This window comes from Xiphophorus hellerii, chromosome 16 (genome assembly GCF_003331165.1).
Source record: "Xiphophorus hellerii strain 12219 chromosome 16, Xiphophorus_hellerii-4.1, whole genome shotgun sequence".
In the NCBI taxonomy this organism is placed as follows: domain Eukaryota; kingdom Metazoa; phylum Chordata; class Actinopteri; order Cyprinodontiformes; family Poeciliidae; genus Xiphophorus; species Xiphophorus hellerii.
The window spans coordinates 18,047,707-18,069,024 of NC_045687.1; the positions used below are offsets into that span (position 1 = coordinate 18,047,707).

Here is a 21,318-nt window from a genome sequence, read left to right on the forward strand (position 1 = left end):
TAACATAGTAAAGTACTTTAAACTCACAAGAAGAAATTGTTAGGTGTTAAAACTCATGAAAGGTTAATATGTTCCGTGTAAGTTGATAATAACACACCAAAGTCGTGTGACCAGATAAAAAGTTTAAATACTAGTTCTCATTTACAATTTCAAGGGAAAACCTAGTATTGCCAAGACGATGGCAGAAAACTCCAGATTTTGTCATCTTATATTTTTAACTAAATTGCTGACATACGTCCCGATAGCTCCCAAATTAGGAAATGTTAACTATTGTGTGGTTGATTTCACTTGCGTTTCCCCTTCTTGATTGCAAAGAAGGTGGAGATATGATTGTGTTGCACAATCTTGAAAATAATTTATATTGTAATGTAATGTAATTAACCTGATTGGTTTCTGCATGTCGACTAGAAGTAATTGTGAAACAAAAACTAATCACAAAACTTAAATACTTTACAAAATCTCACAAGTTAGCTGCAGTCAGGAACTAATAGATTCTATTTTAATTGCTGACTTTTTATCCGCTATACAAGAGGAGAGTGAGAATTTGTGAAAGAAATGTCTAACAGACATCTGTGAATATTTGATTGTAGATTTTGTTGAATCTTTTAAACATTCTTCTTTCTTCTCTTGTTCATTCATCTTGAAAGGAAGACAAAGCGACTGCTGTTTTACACTTAGGCTGTGTAGCTAAAGAGCAGAAAGGACCCTTTGTTGTGCTATAAGACAAAAGAACAACTCTCCTCTAAACCAAACAGAAAAAAAACTTTAATATGAGTTGTACACATGTGTCTTGTTGGGTGCTTTAAAATTGCATTTGATGTGAACTGTGCTGGACAAACTAGCGAACTGAATTAGTCCCCTACCTACTCACACACACATGCAAAGTTGGTTTATTGAACAGAAGAGCTACAATAATACCAAACTGTTCGTATTGAACTTTGATAGAAGTTATAGGAGAAATGTACGCGGAAAACTAAAGTATTTGGGAAACAAACATAAATGCAAGACTGCAACAAAGACATGTTAAAGCCCTGATCTAAAAAAACCCAAAAAAACAACAACGATGCAATACTTTTCTATATATTGATTTATTTTGTCCATAGATCTTGGACCTGATATTTGCGGACTTTAGTCCATTAATAATAGTAATAATAAAAATAATTAATAAACTGATATCCACATTTATTAATCAAATTTAGATATGTAATCATTCTGTGTTTTTCTGCCCTTGTTTACTTTGGTAAAAAAATAAAATAAAATAAAATAAGCACAAGAAGAAGAAGAAGTGAGACAAGTCCTTTCACAGCTTTGTTGGGAATGCTGAAATTTGCAATTGATTTCAAATAAATAGACAATGTTTCCAAAACAATACTCCTTTCACAGAGGAAGATCTGTGGAAACAACTGACCATGAAACTCTGGTACGCTTTGTTAGAAATTTCTATTGGGTAAATAAATATCACCATTAATGGATTAAAAAAGCAGTTGACTTACTTTATTGCTAGCTATGTATCTATCTCTGATTGGCTGCCCCACAGCAACTCAAATGCAGTCCAATGTGTCCAAAAATTAATACTAGAAGACAAACGTCCCACTTTTTTTAAACCACTAATTATTTCCAATTGTATTTGATTTATTAAATATATATGGATGCTTATTCATAAAAAAAATATCACAATTTTTGGTGATATTTTCGAGACACAACTAGATATATGAGCAAAAAAACAACTGTCAACGCTGGCTTTTGTCGTAACACTACAGTTCCCGGCATGCAACGCAGAAAAACACTTATTTTTGACCCTGCACGCGATCCGTACAGAGCATCACGAGTTGTGAGAGTGATCATGAGAAGACGGGAAAGTAGCAGCAGCTAGCCCCGGTAGGAGCTGCGATTAGTTGGGTGGTGGGGGGGAAACAAAGTAGAATATCTGTTTACATTCCCAGTGGCGAGCTACCAGAGTCCAACATGGCTAACATCACCAAGAAAGTGTCCTGGTCCAGCCGAGGCGACGAGTCCGGAGCGGCCGGGGAGGAAACCCCGCTGCTGAACGGCTCCGAGCAGTCCAGACCCCTCAGACAGGTACAGCTACCCGGCGGCTAACAGCTGCTCCCACTATAAGCTACATCAGGTGCAAAGTGAATGAGCGCTGTAATCATGTTTTGAACGCTGCATGGGGGGAAAATGTCTGCTAGCAGGAAACGGAATGCATCAGCAAGAAACCTGTGATGTGTTGTGGCTTTGGTTGCGTTTGGATGCAATAACAAGCGACAATAAGCTGGAAACTAAGCAGATTAGCGCCGATTAAATTATGTTATTATGGTGCATAATTAGATGTAGTAACCAGGAAGTGGTTCATATGACAGGGTTTAGAAATGTTTGTCCTTGCTATTGCCCCTAAACTAAGATAGTTTAATGAAAATAAATGATTAAAACGTGAAGGTAATTAAAATTAGTCATATCGACCCTGAAAAAACATTTATGCTGATAGATAATAACTTCTAATGAAGCCAGTTCCAGTATCTAAATGCAATGGTTAACAAATAATAAAAAGCATTTAATAGTCACCAAAAAGGTAATTTATTTCAGTGGTCCACTTTAAAGACATATATAGTTTAATTACACTCGGTGTGAATTTACCCCAGCGTTTGTGTCTGTTCATTATGATGACTGTGGCAGGTGTTTCTAGGTATGTTAATCTAAAGTTTAGTGGAAGAAAAACATTCAGAACACAATCTCATTGTTTTTGTTTTAAAAAATACTTATATCAGAAACAGTTTTTAAAAAAAACTCAAAAGCCTCTTTTAAGTTAAAAGTAAATTTTATATTTTAATTAGAAATTAAAGTTTTAAAAGCTGAAAGTTGATGCTAAATCAAGCTGAGCTTAACGTCTCAGTGCTGAGCACATATACTGTACGGTACATAAATGGAATCAGCTTTTACACATTTTTACCACACTTTTTCCTTCTTCCACTTAACTTTCCACGAAACTACATGGCCACAATGGGCTTCTGTAGCGGTGCGCATCATCATTCTCGAGGGTGTCGACAACTGTGCTCTGTGTTTAATGAATCTATATCATTCATTAATTTTAAAAATGTTTGAATTGTGCTACTGAAATAGAGAAACTTTTCAACAATGTTCTAACTTAGCCAGCTGTATGTTGTCACTTCAGTTTCAAATTCGCACACAAAGCCATCACTCTGTCTGTTGCTGTATGTGGTGTGTGTAGATGTCAAGTGGAAGCACTGTATTTCAGATAGGCAGACTGAGCACGGTGGATTTGGAAGAGGAGATAACCACGGAAGAGGTAAAGTCTTGAGATCCGGTCGCCATTGCTTTTTTTTTCCCTTTTCCGTGTCTGTCGCTCCCATTCGTCAAGTCCCGGCTTCATCTTTACCACCTAAGAAGAAACTGATTGTGGTGTTAAGCAGGGAGCTCAGATAAATGGTGTAATTCACACAGATTATCGTTGGTCTCAGCTGCTTTCCACTGGATTTGGTTGGACTGAAACCTGGAACAGCTGACACCGTGGCGGCCCAGTGAGTCATCCTGCGCGCTTGAAGGGCACATGTGTGATGGTTTCCACTGTGGAGCTCCTTGAGTGATGAATTAATGCAAGGCATGTGTTTCTTACTGTGACCACCCAGAGATCCCAACAGATAAAGCCACTGAAATGGCCACTTCAAACAAGCTCCAGCTGAAAAAAAGGAAAAATGATCCCTCATTTTTTAATCTAACTGGTCACACACGATATCTAAGCATTTCAAGCTTGTTTTAGATAGTTTTATGTTGCAAGTTTTTCCCGTTGGCTTTGTATGGTGGCCCAGAAGGGTCAAACGAAGTAAATAAAGAACAGATTTGGTCCATTGAGAAAGCTACAGCTGTCGACTTCGCATAAATTCTGTTGTGGTTTTTTTCATTTTGTTGACTCTTCTGGGCCACTGTAGTTCTGCTACTTTGTTAGATTTCCAAAGGTGATTTTCTTTTTTTCTAACATCATATCAGCCAACTGATCAGTTTTTGTTTTGAGTAGGTCCGTGTGTATTTTTTCTCTTTTCGTATTCACGTCTTTTAATAAAAACCCTCCTTCGTAGATGTTTTGAAACAAATTTGTAGTTTATTGTATTAACTCCGATTTCAAAACGTTTGCCAACATTTCCCAATTCAAAATGTTTCATTGACACAGAGGTAAAAAGTTCAAAAGGATAAAAACAGAGCGTCTTTACTGAACTTTGTTCATCCTTCCTGTTAGCTTTTGAAAGTGTTGCTCTCTCTTGCTGTTTTGCAGCCTGAAATTATCCACCCTATCAACTGAAAAGCGCCAAGTTCACCTCTAAAAACAATTTCGTGATGCATCTGAGTCCACTTGGCCTCACCATGCATGCAGCTGCAGTAAAGCTTCTTTCGGCATCACTCCAGTCTATAAAAAACGAGAGGAAGCAGATGAAACATCACCCAGCAGTCAGGAAGAGAGAAGTTGTAGGATGAGTGCAGACGAATGTAAATAGATTTGTACCAGCTAAAGCTCTTCAAACTATCAGTGTCCTCTTAGTCTCGGTTTGCTCCAGCGTCATCAGCAACAAGTTATGGAAATGGTTATTGATTGATTTTGTTCCAGTTTAGTCATTATTAATAAGTCTAGAAATTAGACAAGTACGTTGACAATGCTGATTGAATTGTAAGAGGAATTGAGTTTAGGCGCATCAAGAATTGAGGGAAATTCTTGATGTCGTCGTTGGCCGTCTCCAACACAAACATGTTCGGTTGAACTCCTTGCAACTCACATGAGACTTGAAATCTTTACAATCTAATGGCTGCTTTTTCCAGCTAACCACCGCGGTTCTGGTGCCTGTTGTGATGTCATCGATCCAAGTAAACACTACGTAGAACTAGCAACGTTTTCTCTCTTTATTTTGTGAGATTCTGCAGCGGAAACCCACTCCTTATAACCAAAAGGTGCTCTTATTGTCCGTGCACATTTTTTAGGAGGGGAAAAAAAATATGCCACTGGATATTATCTTTAAACATTAAATGATTTGTTTTAAAATGATGTTCAACAAAGAGTTAAATTATTCCGTGAACACAAACAACACAAACATTTTCCACTAAAGTCAGCGTTTGGCTCGACGAGAGAGGAGGGGAAAAATGAAAACGATCAGGCATCAATCAGCAGTCACAGGACGTGTTTCCATCACATTAGTTTTTCTTTCATTTATTAGATGCCGTTCATTTTTCTGGCTGAATGCGACTCCAAGCACGTGATGTACTTCACTGTAAACAAAACATTATTTCCAGTGTGTTTTGTTTGTTCCTGTGAATGAATCCTTTGACTTGTTTGCTGAGGCCTGAGGGGCCAGCAGGCCCATGCATGTTAAATCTACATGTAGCTGTGACTGGCTTGTTCACATGCATGCAAGTTTCATTTAACAAACCAGCATTTCCTCCTTTTCAAAACCCATATATATGTATGTAAGTGGAGATCCAACATGGCTGTATAAATCTTCTCTTGCACGCGTAGCTTTTGTGATGTCTGAATATTTTCACACCAGACAGTTTGGAGGAAATGCTGCTTTTTGCACCGTCATCACTACAGTTTTCATCAGGCGGTATTTTCTACTAGAAGTGACTTTTAAGTGTTTAAAATGTCCGTTTTGTTTGTCTATGATGTGTTTTTCCTCTTGCAGCTTTTCTGTGTAGAGTATTTGATGTCAATTTTTCAGCTCTCGGTTCTGCATTCCCTTCCACAGGCCTCTCTGGTCAGAGGTCAGTGTTGATATGTTTTTTTTATTTGTCACATCCAGCAGGATTCAGCGAGAGGGCGACCCAAAGAGATCCCTCACAATGAGAAGCTGCTGTCACTTAAGTTTGAGGTAAAACGAAACGCTTTATAGCGGAAAACCAACAATGCACTGGTTGTCTTTTGATGGCTGATATCGGTTTCCGGCTTTTTATTTTATTTTTTTGAGCTCTAATCTGCCTGACTTGACCTATTTCAGATTTCCCTTCACTTGTCTAAACTTTGAAAAATTAACATAAATGGAGAAATGTGCTGCAAGTCTACGACTAGATTGCTTTTTTAAAAAATTTAATAGAAACTCGAGAGCATAGACAATCTTTTCTGTTTATATAGAAAAGATTGAGGAGCTGCTTTTAGTATGAAGCGTGCTTTATAAATAAAATTGATTGATTGATATTATTGAGAACAAATTATAATTTTTAACAATTTATACCTGTAAATTATTGTGAAAACCATGTCCTGTTTTCCTTCAACTTTGGTACTTTTTTTCTTGTCTTTCATATAAAATCCCAGTAAAACATTGAACTTTGTGATTTAAAGTGTAAACGTTTGGAAGCCATGCAAGGAGAAATTTGTACATCGTCGTGTGATTCATTGGGGTAAATTAGATTTTCTATTGTTTTCTCTATTTTTAGAGTCTCGACTATGATAACATTGAAAACCAGCTGTTTCTGGAGGAGGAGCGGAGGATGAGCTTCATGGTGAATGCAGAAGAATGGTTTCCTCTGCATGCTTGTTTCACCTCTGGTGTTGTGCCTCTGGTTCCTGACTTCTTTCGCTCCGTTTCGTGTCTTCAGGCTTTTCGCTGTCTGGAGATCAGCCGCTGGGTGATCTGCGGCCTGATCGGCTTCCTGACGGGCCTCATCGCCTGCTTTATAGACATCATGGTGGAACAGCTGGCTGGACTCAAATACAGATTGATTAAAGAAAGTATCCTGACTTGGTTTAGAAGTCAGGTGATGAGAAGGGAAGTAGCTAAATTGAGAAGTACAATAAACATTTTTATGCCTTGATTTTTGATTTTTTTCCCCCTCCTTCACCCTTTTGTTTATAATTCACGGTCGGTTGTGTTATGAATTTAATTTTATCACTTTAGTGAAACTGAAATGATTTTTGCATGTTTTTGATGTTTTTCTGTTTTTTTTTTACTTTGTTAATGTGTTGTTGATTAGAGCCAGCTTTTAGTTTCCTTGACTCAGAACCTTTTACAGATATTGTAAAGTTTACAGAAGCAGGTGGACTGTCCATCTCCCTCCTCCTCTGGGCTGCCCTTAACTCTTTCTGTGTCATGTTTGGGGCCATCATAGTCGCTTTCATTGAGGTAAAGCAGAAAATCATTAGAGAGTTCAGAAATAATTGAGATTTCTTACTGGATTCCTGAAGAGTGAAAATGAATTTTGAAGAAGTGCGTTTAAGTCAGGTTGTGCAACATGCTGACATGGGGAACCACATCATTTTTTTTTGTGGAAACTGAATATTTCCAAGTGATGAAAGCTGTACCTTATAGCTTTCTGTGTCTTGCAGCCCATCGCAGCAGGAAGTGGGATTCCTCAGATAAAATGTTTCCTAAATGGAGTCAAGATTCCCAGGGTGGTACGGCTAAAGGTACAAACACCTGAAACACACACGTGCACTTTATTGGCTGGAATAAGAGGGGCCTTGTGTATTAATGTGTTTTTGTTGTTATTTTTTTCCTGGGGTGTTGTTTGGGTTCTGCAGACTTTGGTGGTAAAAGTGGTGGGTGTAATCTTCTCCGTGGTCGGTGGTCTGGCAGTAGGAAAGGTAAACAGCTTCAGTCTTTCTTATTTCTTGAATATTTCGACCTGTTAATTTTTTTTTTTACATAATTTAATGCAGTTTCTGTAATACACCTGTCCTGTTGTTTACCCACAATCCTCTAGGAAGGCCCAATGATCCATTCTGGTGCCGTTTTAGCAGCTGGCGTCTCGCAGGGCAGAAGCACTTCCTTAAAAAAAGACTTTAAGGTCAGGACTTGTGGGATTCTCCAAGCTAATCCATTATAGTTGTGGAAAACACACCTTTTCTTTTCAGTTTATTTAGTCTCATGAACATCCCAGTTGATTTCTGATGGGCGTCTTTGCACTTGCAGATATTTGAATATTTCCGGAGAGACACAGAAAAAAGGGATTTTGTTTCCGCCGGAGCTGCTGCTGGAGTTTCTGCTGCGTTTGGAGCCCCAGTTGGTAAAAAAAAACACTCAGTACCCCAAACAGCACAAGGTTCAACATACTTTCTAATTAATCAGCTTTTTTCTCATTTGCTGTTATGAGTTAGAAAATAAGCTCCTGGTGTCTCATTGATTTCCTTCCCCTCTTTTTTTGTGTTGTTTTTTCTTTCCATTTTCTCCTTTTCTTTGTGTTCCTTATATCCTTCCTTTTTTAGGCCCTTCTTTCCATTTCATTTTTCTTTCCTTATGTACTTCATCCCTTGCTTCATTGTGCCCCAACCTTCCTCCTTTCATTCTTTATTTTACCCCACCTCCACTTCTTTTCTTTTTTATGTCCAGCCCTTTTGTCCTGCCTCTCCTGTCTTTCCTTATTTGTTGGCTTGGTTTTGTTTTTTTCATTCTTTCCCTGTTCCTGTTCATTCCTGTGTCCTGTTTTTCTTTTTCTTACTTCTCCCTTAGTAATGTATATTTCGCTTCATGTATATTTTGTCATGAAGTTTTACTTGCATTTTGATTTCTCAGTCTGTCTTGAAACATTTGCCTGCACTGTATAATCAAAATATGCTTATCCAAATAATTTAAGTAATTCAGTACAAAAAGTTGAATGTATTATATGTTGATTTATTTTATGTTTAGCTAACTGACTGCGTACTTTATACAGAAACATTCATTAAAAAGCTTCACCAGTCGGGTATCCAATTACTTTCCATCATCATGTGTAAAATATTGTGTTACTTGATGGAGTAAAATCAGCCATTAATTTTACTCAGACAGATGGTTTATGTATAGAGCTGATGTCATTTGACTGATTCCTCTGTTTCCCTTCAACAGGCGGCGTTTTGTTCTCTCTGGAGGAAGGAGCCTCTTTCTGGAATCAGATGTTGACATGGAGGATTGTAAGTCATGTGGTCGCTACATGTAGTTCCTACGATGCTTTCGAATAAATCACATCATTAGCTTTAGATTTAAAAAGAAATCTCCTTGGTTGGTGACTTTCTTCCTTTCGTCTGCAGTTTTTTGCCTCCATGATCTCCACCTTCACGCTGAACTTCTTCCTCAGTATCTATGACAACAAACCGGGAGACCTTTCCAATCCAGGTCTCATCAATTTTGGACGCTTTGAGAGCGAAGTGAGAAACTTTAATATTTTACTGTTTTTTTTGTTTGTTTTGTTTTGCTTTGTGCAAGTCTAAGTGTAAAATATTAAAACATTGTCTTGTTCACAGGCGATGGAGTATAACCTCTATGAGATTCCTTTGTTTATTGCTATGGGAGCTATAGGTGAGAAATGTTTGATGCAAAAAAATCGGTGTAAACACATTTTCATCAATAATCAGTTCAAATAATGGATTGATTTGAAATCTTTGAGTTATAGCAATTATAGACCAAGCACTTTTTTTAAATATTGCATTAAAAGAGATTTGTTTGTGACGAGAGGTAATTAATATTCTGAATAGTGGAGCAAGGAGGTGGAAGTGTGATGATATGGGATTGTATTAATACAAACTAAGGGAAAATTACTCTTGCTTATATTATTGTTGCATGAAAATCAACAAGAATGCTGAAAACTCTAAATCTATCGGTTTTGTTTAAGATTTTAAAATAACAAATCCGGTTGGACCTCCTTTGTCGTCTAGGTGGAGGTTTGGGAGCTTTCTTTAACTTTCTCAACTACTGGCTGACCATCTTCAGGATCAGGTATGGATGGAAGACGGATTCAACGCTCGGGTTAAACATGAAGCATCAAGCGGGATAACACGTGCAAGCTGGGAGGTTTTGTTGCATTATTTAAAAAAAAGAAAAAAAAGGGCGTGGGTTAAAGACGAAGTTTTGAATAGAGGACTTACAAGAGCTGCTCAGGATATCAACAACATCTTGTGACTGAAGCGAGTCAGAAATAACGTGTTCAAGCGAGTACAAGCTCCCAGTACAACACTTTCCTGGTACGAAGCTGGATGATGGTAACAGTTTAACAAGCTGAAGGATTTATTAGCTTAGAAGGTTTTAAATCATTGCAAATTAACTGATTATGAAAATGATGGCAGAGGTCATTTTTCTGTACTTTTGCCTTTGTGATTTTTTAGAATTGGGGGGTTTTAGTGAAAACCAGTTATTTAACCAACTTAAAAAAGGACAACTGAATTCATTAAATAGATGCACATCTTAATTTTAATCCACAGAAAACCTTCTATAGCATCTCTGCAATATAAATATAAATCCTTTGTCTTCCTTTGCCTGTCACATTCAGCAGGCTGCGTTAAAGCTCCCAGTCGGGGAAAACCCCAGATTTAGATCGGAGCCGCCACGACGATCTACCGTAACACACCACACACTACAGGATGATCGGTTTTGAAATGCAAGCGACAATCTTGGATCGACCAACGTTCTAAGATTGTCATAAGGGGAAAAGTAGGGGCAAAAAAATCGTGTAGTGTGAACTATTGCATCAGGTAGTGGATGTGCCCATTTTCTCTATTTAAATCTAATTATTACTGAAGGGCAACATGATATACAGACTTCATAATCTGCACTCTTTTGGTTGAATGCAGTATTTATTTCCACTTTGGCTTTATGTTGTTTAGTTTTTATTCTAGTACATTTTTTGTTAATGGAGACTGAGAATCCATTTTATTTTTGTTTTTGGATGTTTTGTTTATTTTGTTCATCAGTTCCAGTGTTTAGTGTTCTTTTGAAAATAAAGTGTATCTATTTTTGGCAGGAAATCGCATGCATTATTACTTCATTTCCATTAAATCAGTGTGCAAAGGTCTTCAAACAATATTATCGTTTATCGCAATAATTTTTGAGGCAATTAATCGCTCAGCAAAATTTGTTATCGTGACAGGCCCTTAGCAGAAATCCAAATATAATTTATCAATTGTCAATAGTGTCTTTGTTCTGTGTTGTCGCTGTAATGAGTGATTAATTATGTGTTTATTTTTAACCTGACTGGGTAAACCTGTTTCTAAAAATACCCTCTCCTCTCTGACGCAGTGACTGTAAGGAAGTGAGTTTCTCAGTGACTTTATCTAATAGACATTCCAGTGGATGCTCTGCCAGATCGCCTCCAGTCAAACTGCAGTCCAGCTTCGTTTTTTCTGCCAGCTACTCCTGACCCGGGAAAGTCCAAACTGGTGTGGGAACATTCCTAGAAGCCCGATTTACGTTTTAATTTCTGCGTCTCTGTCAGGTACGTCCATCGGCCATGTTTGCAAGTGATAGAGGCCATGCTGGTCGCCGCGGTGAACGCGACGGTGGCTTTCATCTTGATCTACTTCTCCACTGACTGTCAGCCTCTGGGGCCAGACCAAAGCGAGGAGTACCCACTGCAGGTACACACCCACGCCCACCCCACACACACGCACACACGCCCACACACCCACACACACACACGCACACGCGCACACACCCACACACACACACACACACTCACTGTTGGGGAGATGCAACACACAACCCTGTTTCAGCTTCCTGAGGATTTAAGAACATTAATTTCTATAACGCCTGACGACGGAGCAGACGTCGGTTCAGATGAGATTTGCTCCTGTCATAGTGAATCTCTGCAGTTTCCCTTTTTGTCAGTTTCATTTCATTAAGCTTCGTTGGCGGTGTTGTTACAAGAACAACGTCGGAGAAGGAACTGAAGAGTAAAGAGTTTTTCTCACATCTGCTGTCATCAAGTTAACTTTTTGATGTGGTAGATGTCTCGGCGATTTACAAATGTGGAGATTTAATGCCGTTTCCTTCCCCCATTTTCCTATTTATTTTTATTTTTTTCCCTATAGATTTTTTCTATATCAATTCTTTCATTTTCTTGTCTAGTTGTTCTGTGCAGATGGAGAATTTAATGCCATGGCCACAACCTTCTTCAACACTCCTGAGAAAAGCGTGCGGAGTCTCTTCCACAATCCAACAGGTGAAAACCACACCAGCTAGCTGCAGTGACCACAATACTGTAATACGTTTCCTCTTTTAGCCTTTAAGTTAGCTGTTGTTGAGGAAAAGCCTAATCTATACATGATTACATGGCGTTCAGCAGACTGCTAGTGGGAGTTGCATGTGTGTCTACCAGTTCATAAAGGGCAGGTATGTGGGGTGTGCACAACTAGCAGGTCCTTCCACTTGAGCTGTGGATCTCTGCAGCTCCTCCAGAGTTAGCATGTGGCACTTGGCTGCTTCTCTGGTTATCACACTCGTGGCTCGTCTAGTTTTTTTTAGGCAGGCGTGTCCCATTATGTGTTAGGGTTTACAGTTCTTCCGTCAATCGAACAGTTCTCCATGAGATGTTTGCTCCTTGGTAAAGGGGATACATACAAATGCATGCCACACTTTTCAGATTTATATATATATATACAGTATATATATATTGAGAACCTTGCATCATTTTTCTTCCCCTTCATAATTATCCACTACTTTAGTTGGTCACATAAAGTCTTGATAAAAATTCAACTTTATTAGTTGTAATTAGACGCTCTGGATGCTCTACATAGCAAAACCTTCAGCTAGATTCTTTAAAGTTAAAGTTTAATTGATTTTATATATATATATATATATATATATATATATATATATATATATATAATTTGAGCCAATGTGGGGTTTTTTCTTCCCTTTTGTAGTAATTAAATTTAAGTTTTTCATTGTCTTAAAATATTTTGACTCCTCTTTGTGAATATTGAATAATGCAAATGTGTGAATAATAATTAAAAAAGCAAACTCCAAGCTTCAAGTATTTGTTGAACCATGCAGTATATAAATGATGCAGCACGAAAACGTCGTTTACTTTCCAAATGGTCCATCGCTCTAAACTGCAGGTCAGAAAAACTGACCATCGTTCCCATGAGACTTAATGAACCATCATATAAAACAACTTTTTCTTCTATCTGGGTTGTTTGTGTGCTATTTAACCTATTGCCTCCTGGTTTCTTGGCTTTTAAGGAACCTACAACTCTCTGACGCTGGGTTTGTTCACTGTGACCTACTTCTTCCTGGCGTGTTGGACCTACGGCCTGGCGGTGTCTGCCGGGGTGTTCATCCCGTCTCTCCTGATCGGAGCTGCCTGGGGGAGGCTGTGTGGAATACTGCTGGCCTCCACTACTTCTACCGCCTCAGTTAGTGCTCAACACACCTCCTCTTTGTTTTCTGGAACAGTTAAAGCACAGCTTTTACAGTGGCAGCCATATTTATTGACAAATCTGATGAAGATGTTAAAAAAAAACAAAAAAAACTTTTGAATAAGTCATCTTTAATTGCAGCAGTGAATTCTGTCTTCTCCTTTAGTTTGAGTACTTTTATTAAAATGTTAAGAAAAAATACACAGTCGTAATAGTAGACACTCTAAAATCCTCAAAAATACACACTGCTTCTAGGAGCTTCTAACTTGGTAATCCATCAATTTCTGTTTCCCTTGGTATAAATTTGATGTGACACAGAGGTCTCTTTCTTTCAGCCACTTCTGGGCCGCAAGTCGCCCAGATTGATCTTGACAATAGGCACGGTGTGCACGATTTTAAAGAAAGTCTGGGGTCTGAAGTCTCCATGACAACCCTTAATCTGTCCTACTATCACAAACGTATAGTTTGCTAAGTTTTACTGGGACTTTTTGATGGTCTCTGCTTGTATCAAAGGTTGAATAAGTGGGGGGAAAACACTTATTTTTATTCTCTCTGAATAACTTTAGTCAAATTTTATAAATAAAATCTGTTTATTTTACACATCTTTACCATGGAGGCTGATGAGTCACTACAGGAGGAAGCTTGACTTGCTTCCTTGTTTTTTGTTTGTGTCTTTTCAGATGTGGGCTGACCCTGGTAAATATGCCCTGATTGGAGCTGCTGCCCAGTTAGGTGAGAAGCTCACTGTTTTATTTAGTTCTTCTTCTGTGGCATTCACAAATGAAATGAGTTAAAATGTAGTAACACGCTGCCGTCTGCAGGTGGCATCGTGAGAATGACCCTCAGCTTGACGGTCATCATGATGGAGGCGACGGGCAACGTCACGTACGGCCTTCCCATCATGCTTGTACTCATGACAGCCAAGATAGTCGGAGACTACTTCCAGGAAGTAAGGAAGGGACGCATGCCGATTAAAAAACTCAAATCAACAGTTTTCTAAGTCCACATGAGGCAGTGGGGGGTTTGATTGTCCTGAGTAAAATTTTGACTACATTTTAATCAGGAAAGCCATGTTTTTTTGTAATAAAACACATTAATTTTGCCATTTATTTATTTTCACACATGAAAAACTTTGTGACAACAGTTAAAGGTTGCATCTCCTCCATGTTCCCCCCCCCTCACCATCACTGTGTTTTTGAGTATGGAAATGTATGCAAAAGTCTCCACTTCTCTGTCTTGAAGGGAAAGATGTAAAACTTTTCCTTTAACCAGCTGACCAGACATGTGCAGCACCAATTGGGGAAGGGTTCCTTGCTCCATTATTTAAAAAAAACTGAGAAAATTGAGGTCATTCTGTCCCGTTCTTTGACTAGAAGGACCTTTAAATGAAAGATAAGATGGAAAAAATTGGCTTTGAAACCATAACTTTCTTAAATCTTGATATATGTTCATACTGAAAACATCTTGTTCTGTAGCACTACTCTTAAATTTTGGTCAGCTTTTGAAAATCCAAAACAATTAATTAAGTTGTCATTGAGCATGCTTGCATGGAGATATTTAGGTAAAATACACTTCAGAGGAACCTGAGATCCAATTAGAGTTCAACTGTTCCCTAGAAACTAGCTATAAAAATGTGCTGTTTGTCACATTCTCTGTCTGCTTGTGCTTTTTAAAGCAAATTCTTAGCTGGCAGCTTTCATGGCATCTTTTCCTGTTACCGCAAACCACTCAAGTGTGTTTTAAAACCACTGTGTGTGTGCTTCAGGGTTTATATGACCTCCACATCAAGCTGGGAAGCGTTCCCTTCCTGCACGGGGAGGCGCCTGCCACCTCCCACTGGCTCACCGCCAGGTAGGTCCAGTCTGACTTCTTGAAGGCTTGTTAACACATTGCTAATGAATGACTCTTCGCTGATCTGTTACACATCGAAGAATGCGAGATTTTCTCATCCTCCCTCCTTTTTATTCACGCTGCCTTGCAAATATTTTCATTCCTTCACGCCAAACCTTTCAGATTTTTCCCTCCACTTTTCTTTACTTTAATGCCACTTTCTGTTTGTATGTCGCCTAAAAATAATAAACAATAAAGTTTGAGGTTGTAGCGTGACTGACTAAAAACAGTTCCAAATGGACGAATGCTTTTGCCTGCACTGTATATTCGTTTAATTCTTTTCTCAGAGGAGCCTTTGTCCTCTTCTAATTTGTTTGTCTTTCTGTGTCCACCCCTTCACACCCAGGGAGGTGATGAGCTCACCGGTCACCTGCCTGAACAGAATAGAGAAGGTCGGAACAATCGTCGACACGCTCAGCAACACTTCCACCAATCACAACGGCTTCCCTGTCGTCGTGCAGGTTTCTGGTGATGACGAGGTATTGCTTGATCTGGCGATTGACGAAAATATCAGATGCATGGTGCACATCTGACACATCCTTAAAACATCTTATATTCCTGTATCTAAAATTAAGGTCTTAAAATGTCTTAAATTTATAATATAACCTAGCTAGCTGGCAAATATAAAGTATGATCCATTGGTTCTGGTTCTTGTAGTGGAAATGGAGGAAGGCAAAAAAAAAAAACTAGCTAGCTAAAAAAAATTAGCTGACTAAAAAAAAGGTGAACTAGCTAGCTAAAAACGGTGAACTAGTTAGCTAACAAAACAGTGAACTAGCTAGCTAGCAAAACAGTGAACTAGCTAGCTAACAAACAGTAGCTAGTTATAAAAGTGAACTAGCTAGTTATAAAAGTGAACTAGCTAGATAAAAAAACAGTGAGCAAGCAAGCTAGCTAGCTAGCTCAAAAAAAGTGAGGTAGCTATCTAGCTTTTTTTGTGTCCATTATGGTTTAAATGTTTGTTTTCACCAATTGATCACTTCTGTCGCTAATCCTTACAATGCTACATTCATTCTGTTCAAAAAAACCTGGCAGTGTGGGGGTAAAGACTGTTTCTTTTGTACATTTCTGACATGTCACAAATCTTATATTTTGTTCAGAATAATGTTAAAAAGTCTTAACCTTCAATTGTTGAAACCCTGAGAGGCTAAATTATAAGTTACAAATTGTGTCTTCCAGCCGGCTAAACTCTGCGGCCTCATACTCCGCTCTCAGCTCATCGTTCTCCTCAAGCACAAGGTAAAAGTCAGATACGCTTGTCGCTGTGCAGAGAATAAGGCGGAAGACGTCCTTTAAATTTCCTGTGATTCGTCTTTTGTGTCAGGTGTTTGTGGAGCTCGCCCGCTCCCGGCTCACTCAGAGGAAGCTCCAGCTGAAGGATTTCAGGGACGCCTACCCCAGGTTTCCCCCGATCCAGAGCATCCACGTCTCTCAGGACGAGAGAGAGTGCATGATGGACCTCACCGAGTTTATGAACCCAACTCCCTACACCGTTCCACAGGCGAGAAACACACCACTCTCATTCATCTTCTCAAGCTTATGTGCGTGTTTTATGCTCCGAATATGAATCCTAACTTGAAATCCTTCATTTGCAGGATACGTCACTTCCTCGCGTGTTCAAGCTGTTCAGAGCGCTCGGTCTCAGACATCTTGTGGTGGTGGATGATGATAACAGAGTAAGTGTGTTGAGTATTTTAATCTGAACCTTTTCACATCAGCATTTTATTGGGATTTTAGAGCAACACAAAGAATAAATGGTTATGGAACAGAAGGGAAATTATAATTTTTAAAGACTTTATATACATGTTAAAAAGAAGTATGCATGCTTTTGTGCTAAACACAGGAAGCCATGTCTTCACTACTCTGCACTACGTAGCGTTTCTCTGTCACATTAAATTGCATTTCAGTTGCTAAGATCAGTCGTTCAGATGCAACGTCTTGATTTTTATTGCTACACAGGTGGTCGGACTGGTGACCCGGAAGGACCTGGCCAGGTATCACGTGGGTAAACACGGACTGGAGGAGCTACTTTTGGCTCAGACATAGTACACACACACACACACACACACACACTGATGGACATGAACACACCTGATGCCTCAGAGGCCACCAGCCTACCTGCATGCCTGAGGGATGTGTTGTGCTTCAGCACAGCGATTTCTCTCTCCATGTGAAATAGGTGTAAACAAAATGATTGTGGTTTGTCGTTTAAGATTTTTAAAATTATTCACTTGTTTGTGGTTAGGTTTATTTCCCTTTGCCTAATTTTTTTTTTTTTTTTTTTACTTAAATCATCCTTTCTTTTATCATGCCGGGTAGCTCCAGGTCACACTAAATCGGAACAACCGCATCACTTCAAATCGAAGCTGTTTGTATAAAAGGCTTTATTTCTACTCCTCTCTGCTGAAATGTAACCAAACTCGTCGCTGGTCAGGGTTAGTTTGGCTAAAGGGGTAAATCATAAATCAGGTTTCTGTCTGTCTTGTGTTTCACTCCATCACTTTAACATCAATGGATCTCCTGCTGTTGAATCCCAGAGTTGAAATCCTTTTTTAAAAAAAATTTAAGTTCAGATTATTGTACCTGAATGATGTATTGCGTGTTTTGAACTGAGAGAATGATGTTATTTATTCATTAACTTAAAGAGAACAGTCTGGACTCATACAAAGTCGAAGGTCTTACAGTTTTATGTCCCATTATTGCCTCTTTTTTCTGTTTGACAAGCACAGATTACATTACTACTGAGAGCAAAAGCTAAAGGTATGAACTCGTCTTCTTTAAATCACCTCTGAAGATTTGCACTTTCACCTTTTTTCTGTGAAAGACATTTTAGTATGAAGACCCGCATCATGAAGCTTTATGTGAATGTTGTTTGGAAGAATATTGTCAGAACCAGAAAATTCAATGTTTGATTTTTTTTAATGTCAGTTTGTGCATTTCCTTAGTCTTTCAGTATTATTTTGTGTACTTCGCTGTAAAACCACTTTGTTTTTTCTTTAATGTATAGAACATGAAAATGTTTACTGAGCTCTATTTTATAACTACTTTAAAAAAATGCCTTTTGTGAGATAATAAAGTTGGAATCTATTCATTATAACAATAAATAATAATCATTCTTATAAATACGAAAATGGAGATATTAATGGTGTTTGTGAAGAATTATCTATTACCACCAGAGGGCGCACAAGAGCCACCTGTTGTCTTATCGTTTGAGAAACATAGAACTAAAGATTTTTCCATCGCCTTAACTTTCACATATTTGTTGAAGCTTCAGGTTATTTAATCTTTTTTTGGCTTTTTTTCTTTTCAAAATGAAAATATGACCATAAACATTAAATGTAGTTCTCAATAACAAACAATATAATATTGTGCGTTAAAGCAGGTGAGATTCCTAAATTTATATGGTTGAGCTCCTACATCAAACAGCTTGTTTATATTAAAGTTTTTACAAAACATGAATGGTTGAATTAATACAATAAAATGCCTAAATGAGATCAACCACTATGGAGGGATTTCATGCATGAGAGTTATATTTATGTTCATACTGCAGTGTCTGAATTAGATTTAAGTCCAGACTTTGGTTTGGCCACTCCAAAATGTCATTTAGCATTTTTTTTATTAAGTCTAATTTGGATCATTGCCCTCTTACATCAGCCAAGTTTAATGGATTTAAGGTTTTTCACTGTTTGCTGGTCATTTTCTGGTGAAGATCAAAATGTTTGATGCATTTCCTGGGTGGAGCCTTTGATTCGTCTTATTGATGAGTCGGGTTGTGCTTTCCACATAAACAAAGAAATGCATTTCCTCACTCTATATGCTCTTAGAAAACCATTAGGCCGCTGCTAATGGTTTTCTGGCTTACATTCTGCACCCCAGAATGTAAGCACCCCAAATTTATAGCTCACATTCTCATTGCGTGTGTGTGTGTGTGTGTGTTTGAGATAAAAAGCAATTACCGTAGCTCACGTAGAGCCTAATGGAAATACACCACACCAAATCAATGCAGATTAAACCTGCATGTGACATTGGTTTGTGAATCCACTTTCAGGTAGAGATCATGATGCAGGAGGCCTGAATTTCCTCAGTTTACTTACATTTCATTTAACTGCTGTTTGATCAAACGACAACTACTTCGTTTTGGATTTTCCAGAACCAAGGAGGAAAAAATTCAGCAAGTTTCCTTTAAGCCTTTTGCACAGCATATCTATATGGCTAAAATTAAAGCTGATTTTGGCTTTAAAAGGCTTTAACATCCTGACTCGCCACACTAATAACCAGCACAACATTTTATATTTTAAGACAATTTCAAAACTATTACTCTATACTGACCCAAATGAGGCCGTCTTATGAAGACAGCGGTCCATTAAATCCTCCAGCCGAGGGTTTCGTTTGAGTTTCCCCGTTTTAAAGAGAAATGTGGTTATGAATGATGAGCCCTGGGGGGCCCTTACACTAAGGCACTATTTATAGCACCGTCTGTAGTTGGCATGTTCAAGCACATGTTTTATAGATCTCAATAACCCGCTTCGGGGCCCCACGGGGTCGGCTGATTTACGTTTTCATAATGCAACATGAATGCAATCACTTTACAGCATCGGCTGCGTTTTCGCTCGCCAGGGAATCGAGCGGAGGAGGACGATCGCTATGTGGAAATGGAAACGTGTTAATTCAATTTGACTGAAATTATTGAGATTCAAAACTGCAATTTTATGTAGCAGTGAGGTGTGACATTACACGGGACAAAAATGTTTAATCCGAATGTAAATCTGTATAAGACAAATGAAGGATTTTGTCCAGTTTGACAATGAAATTCTCTACATCTGGCAAAAAAAATTGTGTATTTGTTTTGTTTTATGTGTGCACCCAGTGGTGAAGTAGTTCGTACCTGCTACCTTTATCCTGACCAATCCAACCTGAAAGTTTCTGTCGAGTTCAGGAGGAAACAAGCCAACAGGAAGCTGAACCAAGACACAGCATTTGGCTTTGCGCTGCATCATCAAGCCTCATTTGAGAACATTTTGACTCTGACATCAGGCAGCAACTCGCTTTGGGAAATGACAGGTAGGGGTAATGTCTCAGGCGACTGAGTTACCATGGCGATGCATTGAGGAGAGGAGCCTGCAGTGGTGATCTGAATAGATGAATTTTATTAAGAGAAATTCCCCCTGCTGACTTTCTCAGAACAAAGAGAAAAAGGGATTTCACATCTGGTTTGGTGTGTTGCTGATCTGAACAGTAAAGATTTTAACTGGTTGGCGTCATTTGTACATTTTCTGCAATATCCTGCAACAGGAAGTAGAAAAGGAGATATTTAAATTCCCTAAAGAACCACTGTTATACATATATATACATAAAAGCAGCTTATGGTCAAAGTAGGTTTTACATTTACGATCCAGTTATTGGTTCTGGCCCCGAGGCAACCATTTACGCAGATAGTAATTACCGTAAGTGTGTTTCTATTTTAGCGTTTCTGAAGAAATTGCTTTAATATTAATGACTATTTGTGACTATAGTAAAAGTTCCTTCTGCAATAGTGCAAGTATTATACTGTTCCCTGATTCTTTGTGCATCTACAAGATTGTTTATTTTTTATTTTTCTCAAACGATCAAGGTTTTGGAAAAGTATGGAAGAAAATATTGTAATTAGATTTGGGTATTTTGCAGCTCTAGATAAGTATGGGGAGAAAAAATTATGTTATTTCCACTTTTTCCATCCATCCATCCTTGCTTCCTTCCTTCCTTCCTTCCTTCCTTCCTTCCTTCCTTCCTTGCTTCCAGTACTTCTGGCACTAGTGGCTGTTATTCAACAAGCAGGAGGAAGAGAAGATGCGGCGTTCCTGTCCTCTCTATCGAGCTCTTTTAGGATGCAGTATATCAATTAACATCGTTAAATCAAACAGTTAAAACAAATCTGTTCATTAGAACAATAAGTTGCTTTTGTCAGAGGCAAAATCACATTAAAATCTGAATAACTAAACTAATATGTTCACACAGGTGTTTTCTGATGAGAAAGAAAAGCCCCTATCTTACATTACATTGTAAGATGACATTACATAAAATATTGAACCTTTTGAACTTCTAGCAGATCTTTGTTGAATTCCTCATGAAAACTGAGGCGGAGCTTCACCTTTAACCCCAAACACACAGACAGAACTGTGAGGGACTAGGATTATAACATATAATGATGACCCAGTCACGTGATCTTCACATCCAGTCTCACTGAACTTGCACAAAGAAAAAAATCTCAGCCAAGGGTTGCACCTGCAACTATACATCACACTTCTACATCATTTTTCTTGTATGTGTGGTTTTTTTTTTTTTGTGTGCAG

The 21,318-nt window shown here is 38.4% G+C and overlaps 1 protein-coding gene across 6 annotated transcripts; it reads left to right on the forward strand.

Moving 5' to 3' along the window:
* The first annotated feature begins 1,816 nt into the window (after positions 1-1,816).
* clcn7 (chloride channel 7) lies at positions 1,817-18,120 on the forward strand. Of its 6 annotated transcripts, none has more exons than XM_032587622.1 (25): positions 1,817-2,079; positions 3,230-3,307; positions 5,802-5,870; positions 6,433-6,498; positions 6,595-6,727; positions 7,009-7,118; positions 7,322-7,402; positions 7,517-7,579; positions 7,699-7,782; positions 7,908-8,001; positions 8,817-8,881; positions 8,999-9,115; positions 9,212-9,266; positions 9,623-9,683; positions 11,176-11,317; positions 11,808-11,901; positions 12,924-13,096; positions 13,780-13,831; positions 13,921-14,048; positions 14,865-14,950; positions 15,336-15,468; positions 16,169-16,228; positions 16,314-16,490; positions 16,585-16,665; positions 16,949-18,120. In XM_032587622.1, the coding sequence occupies exons 1-25, from the start codon at positions 1,966-1,968 to the stop codon at positions 17,033-17,035; spliced, it is 2,403 nt and encodes an 800-aa protein (XP_032443513.1). In that variant the 5' UTR covers positions 1,817-1,965; the 3' UTR covers positions 17,036-18,120. The 6 variants fall into 6 exon arrangements, with proteins under 6 accessions (XP_032443513.1, XP_032443514.1, XP_032443515.1 ...); XM_032587623.1 differs by having other exon boundaries at positions 5,805-5,870; XM_032587624.1 differs by having other exon boundaries at positions 3,257-3,307.
* Positions 18,121-21,318: the final 3,198 nt, after the last annotated feature.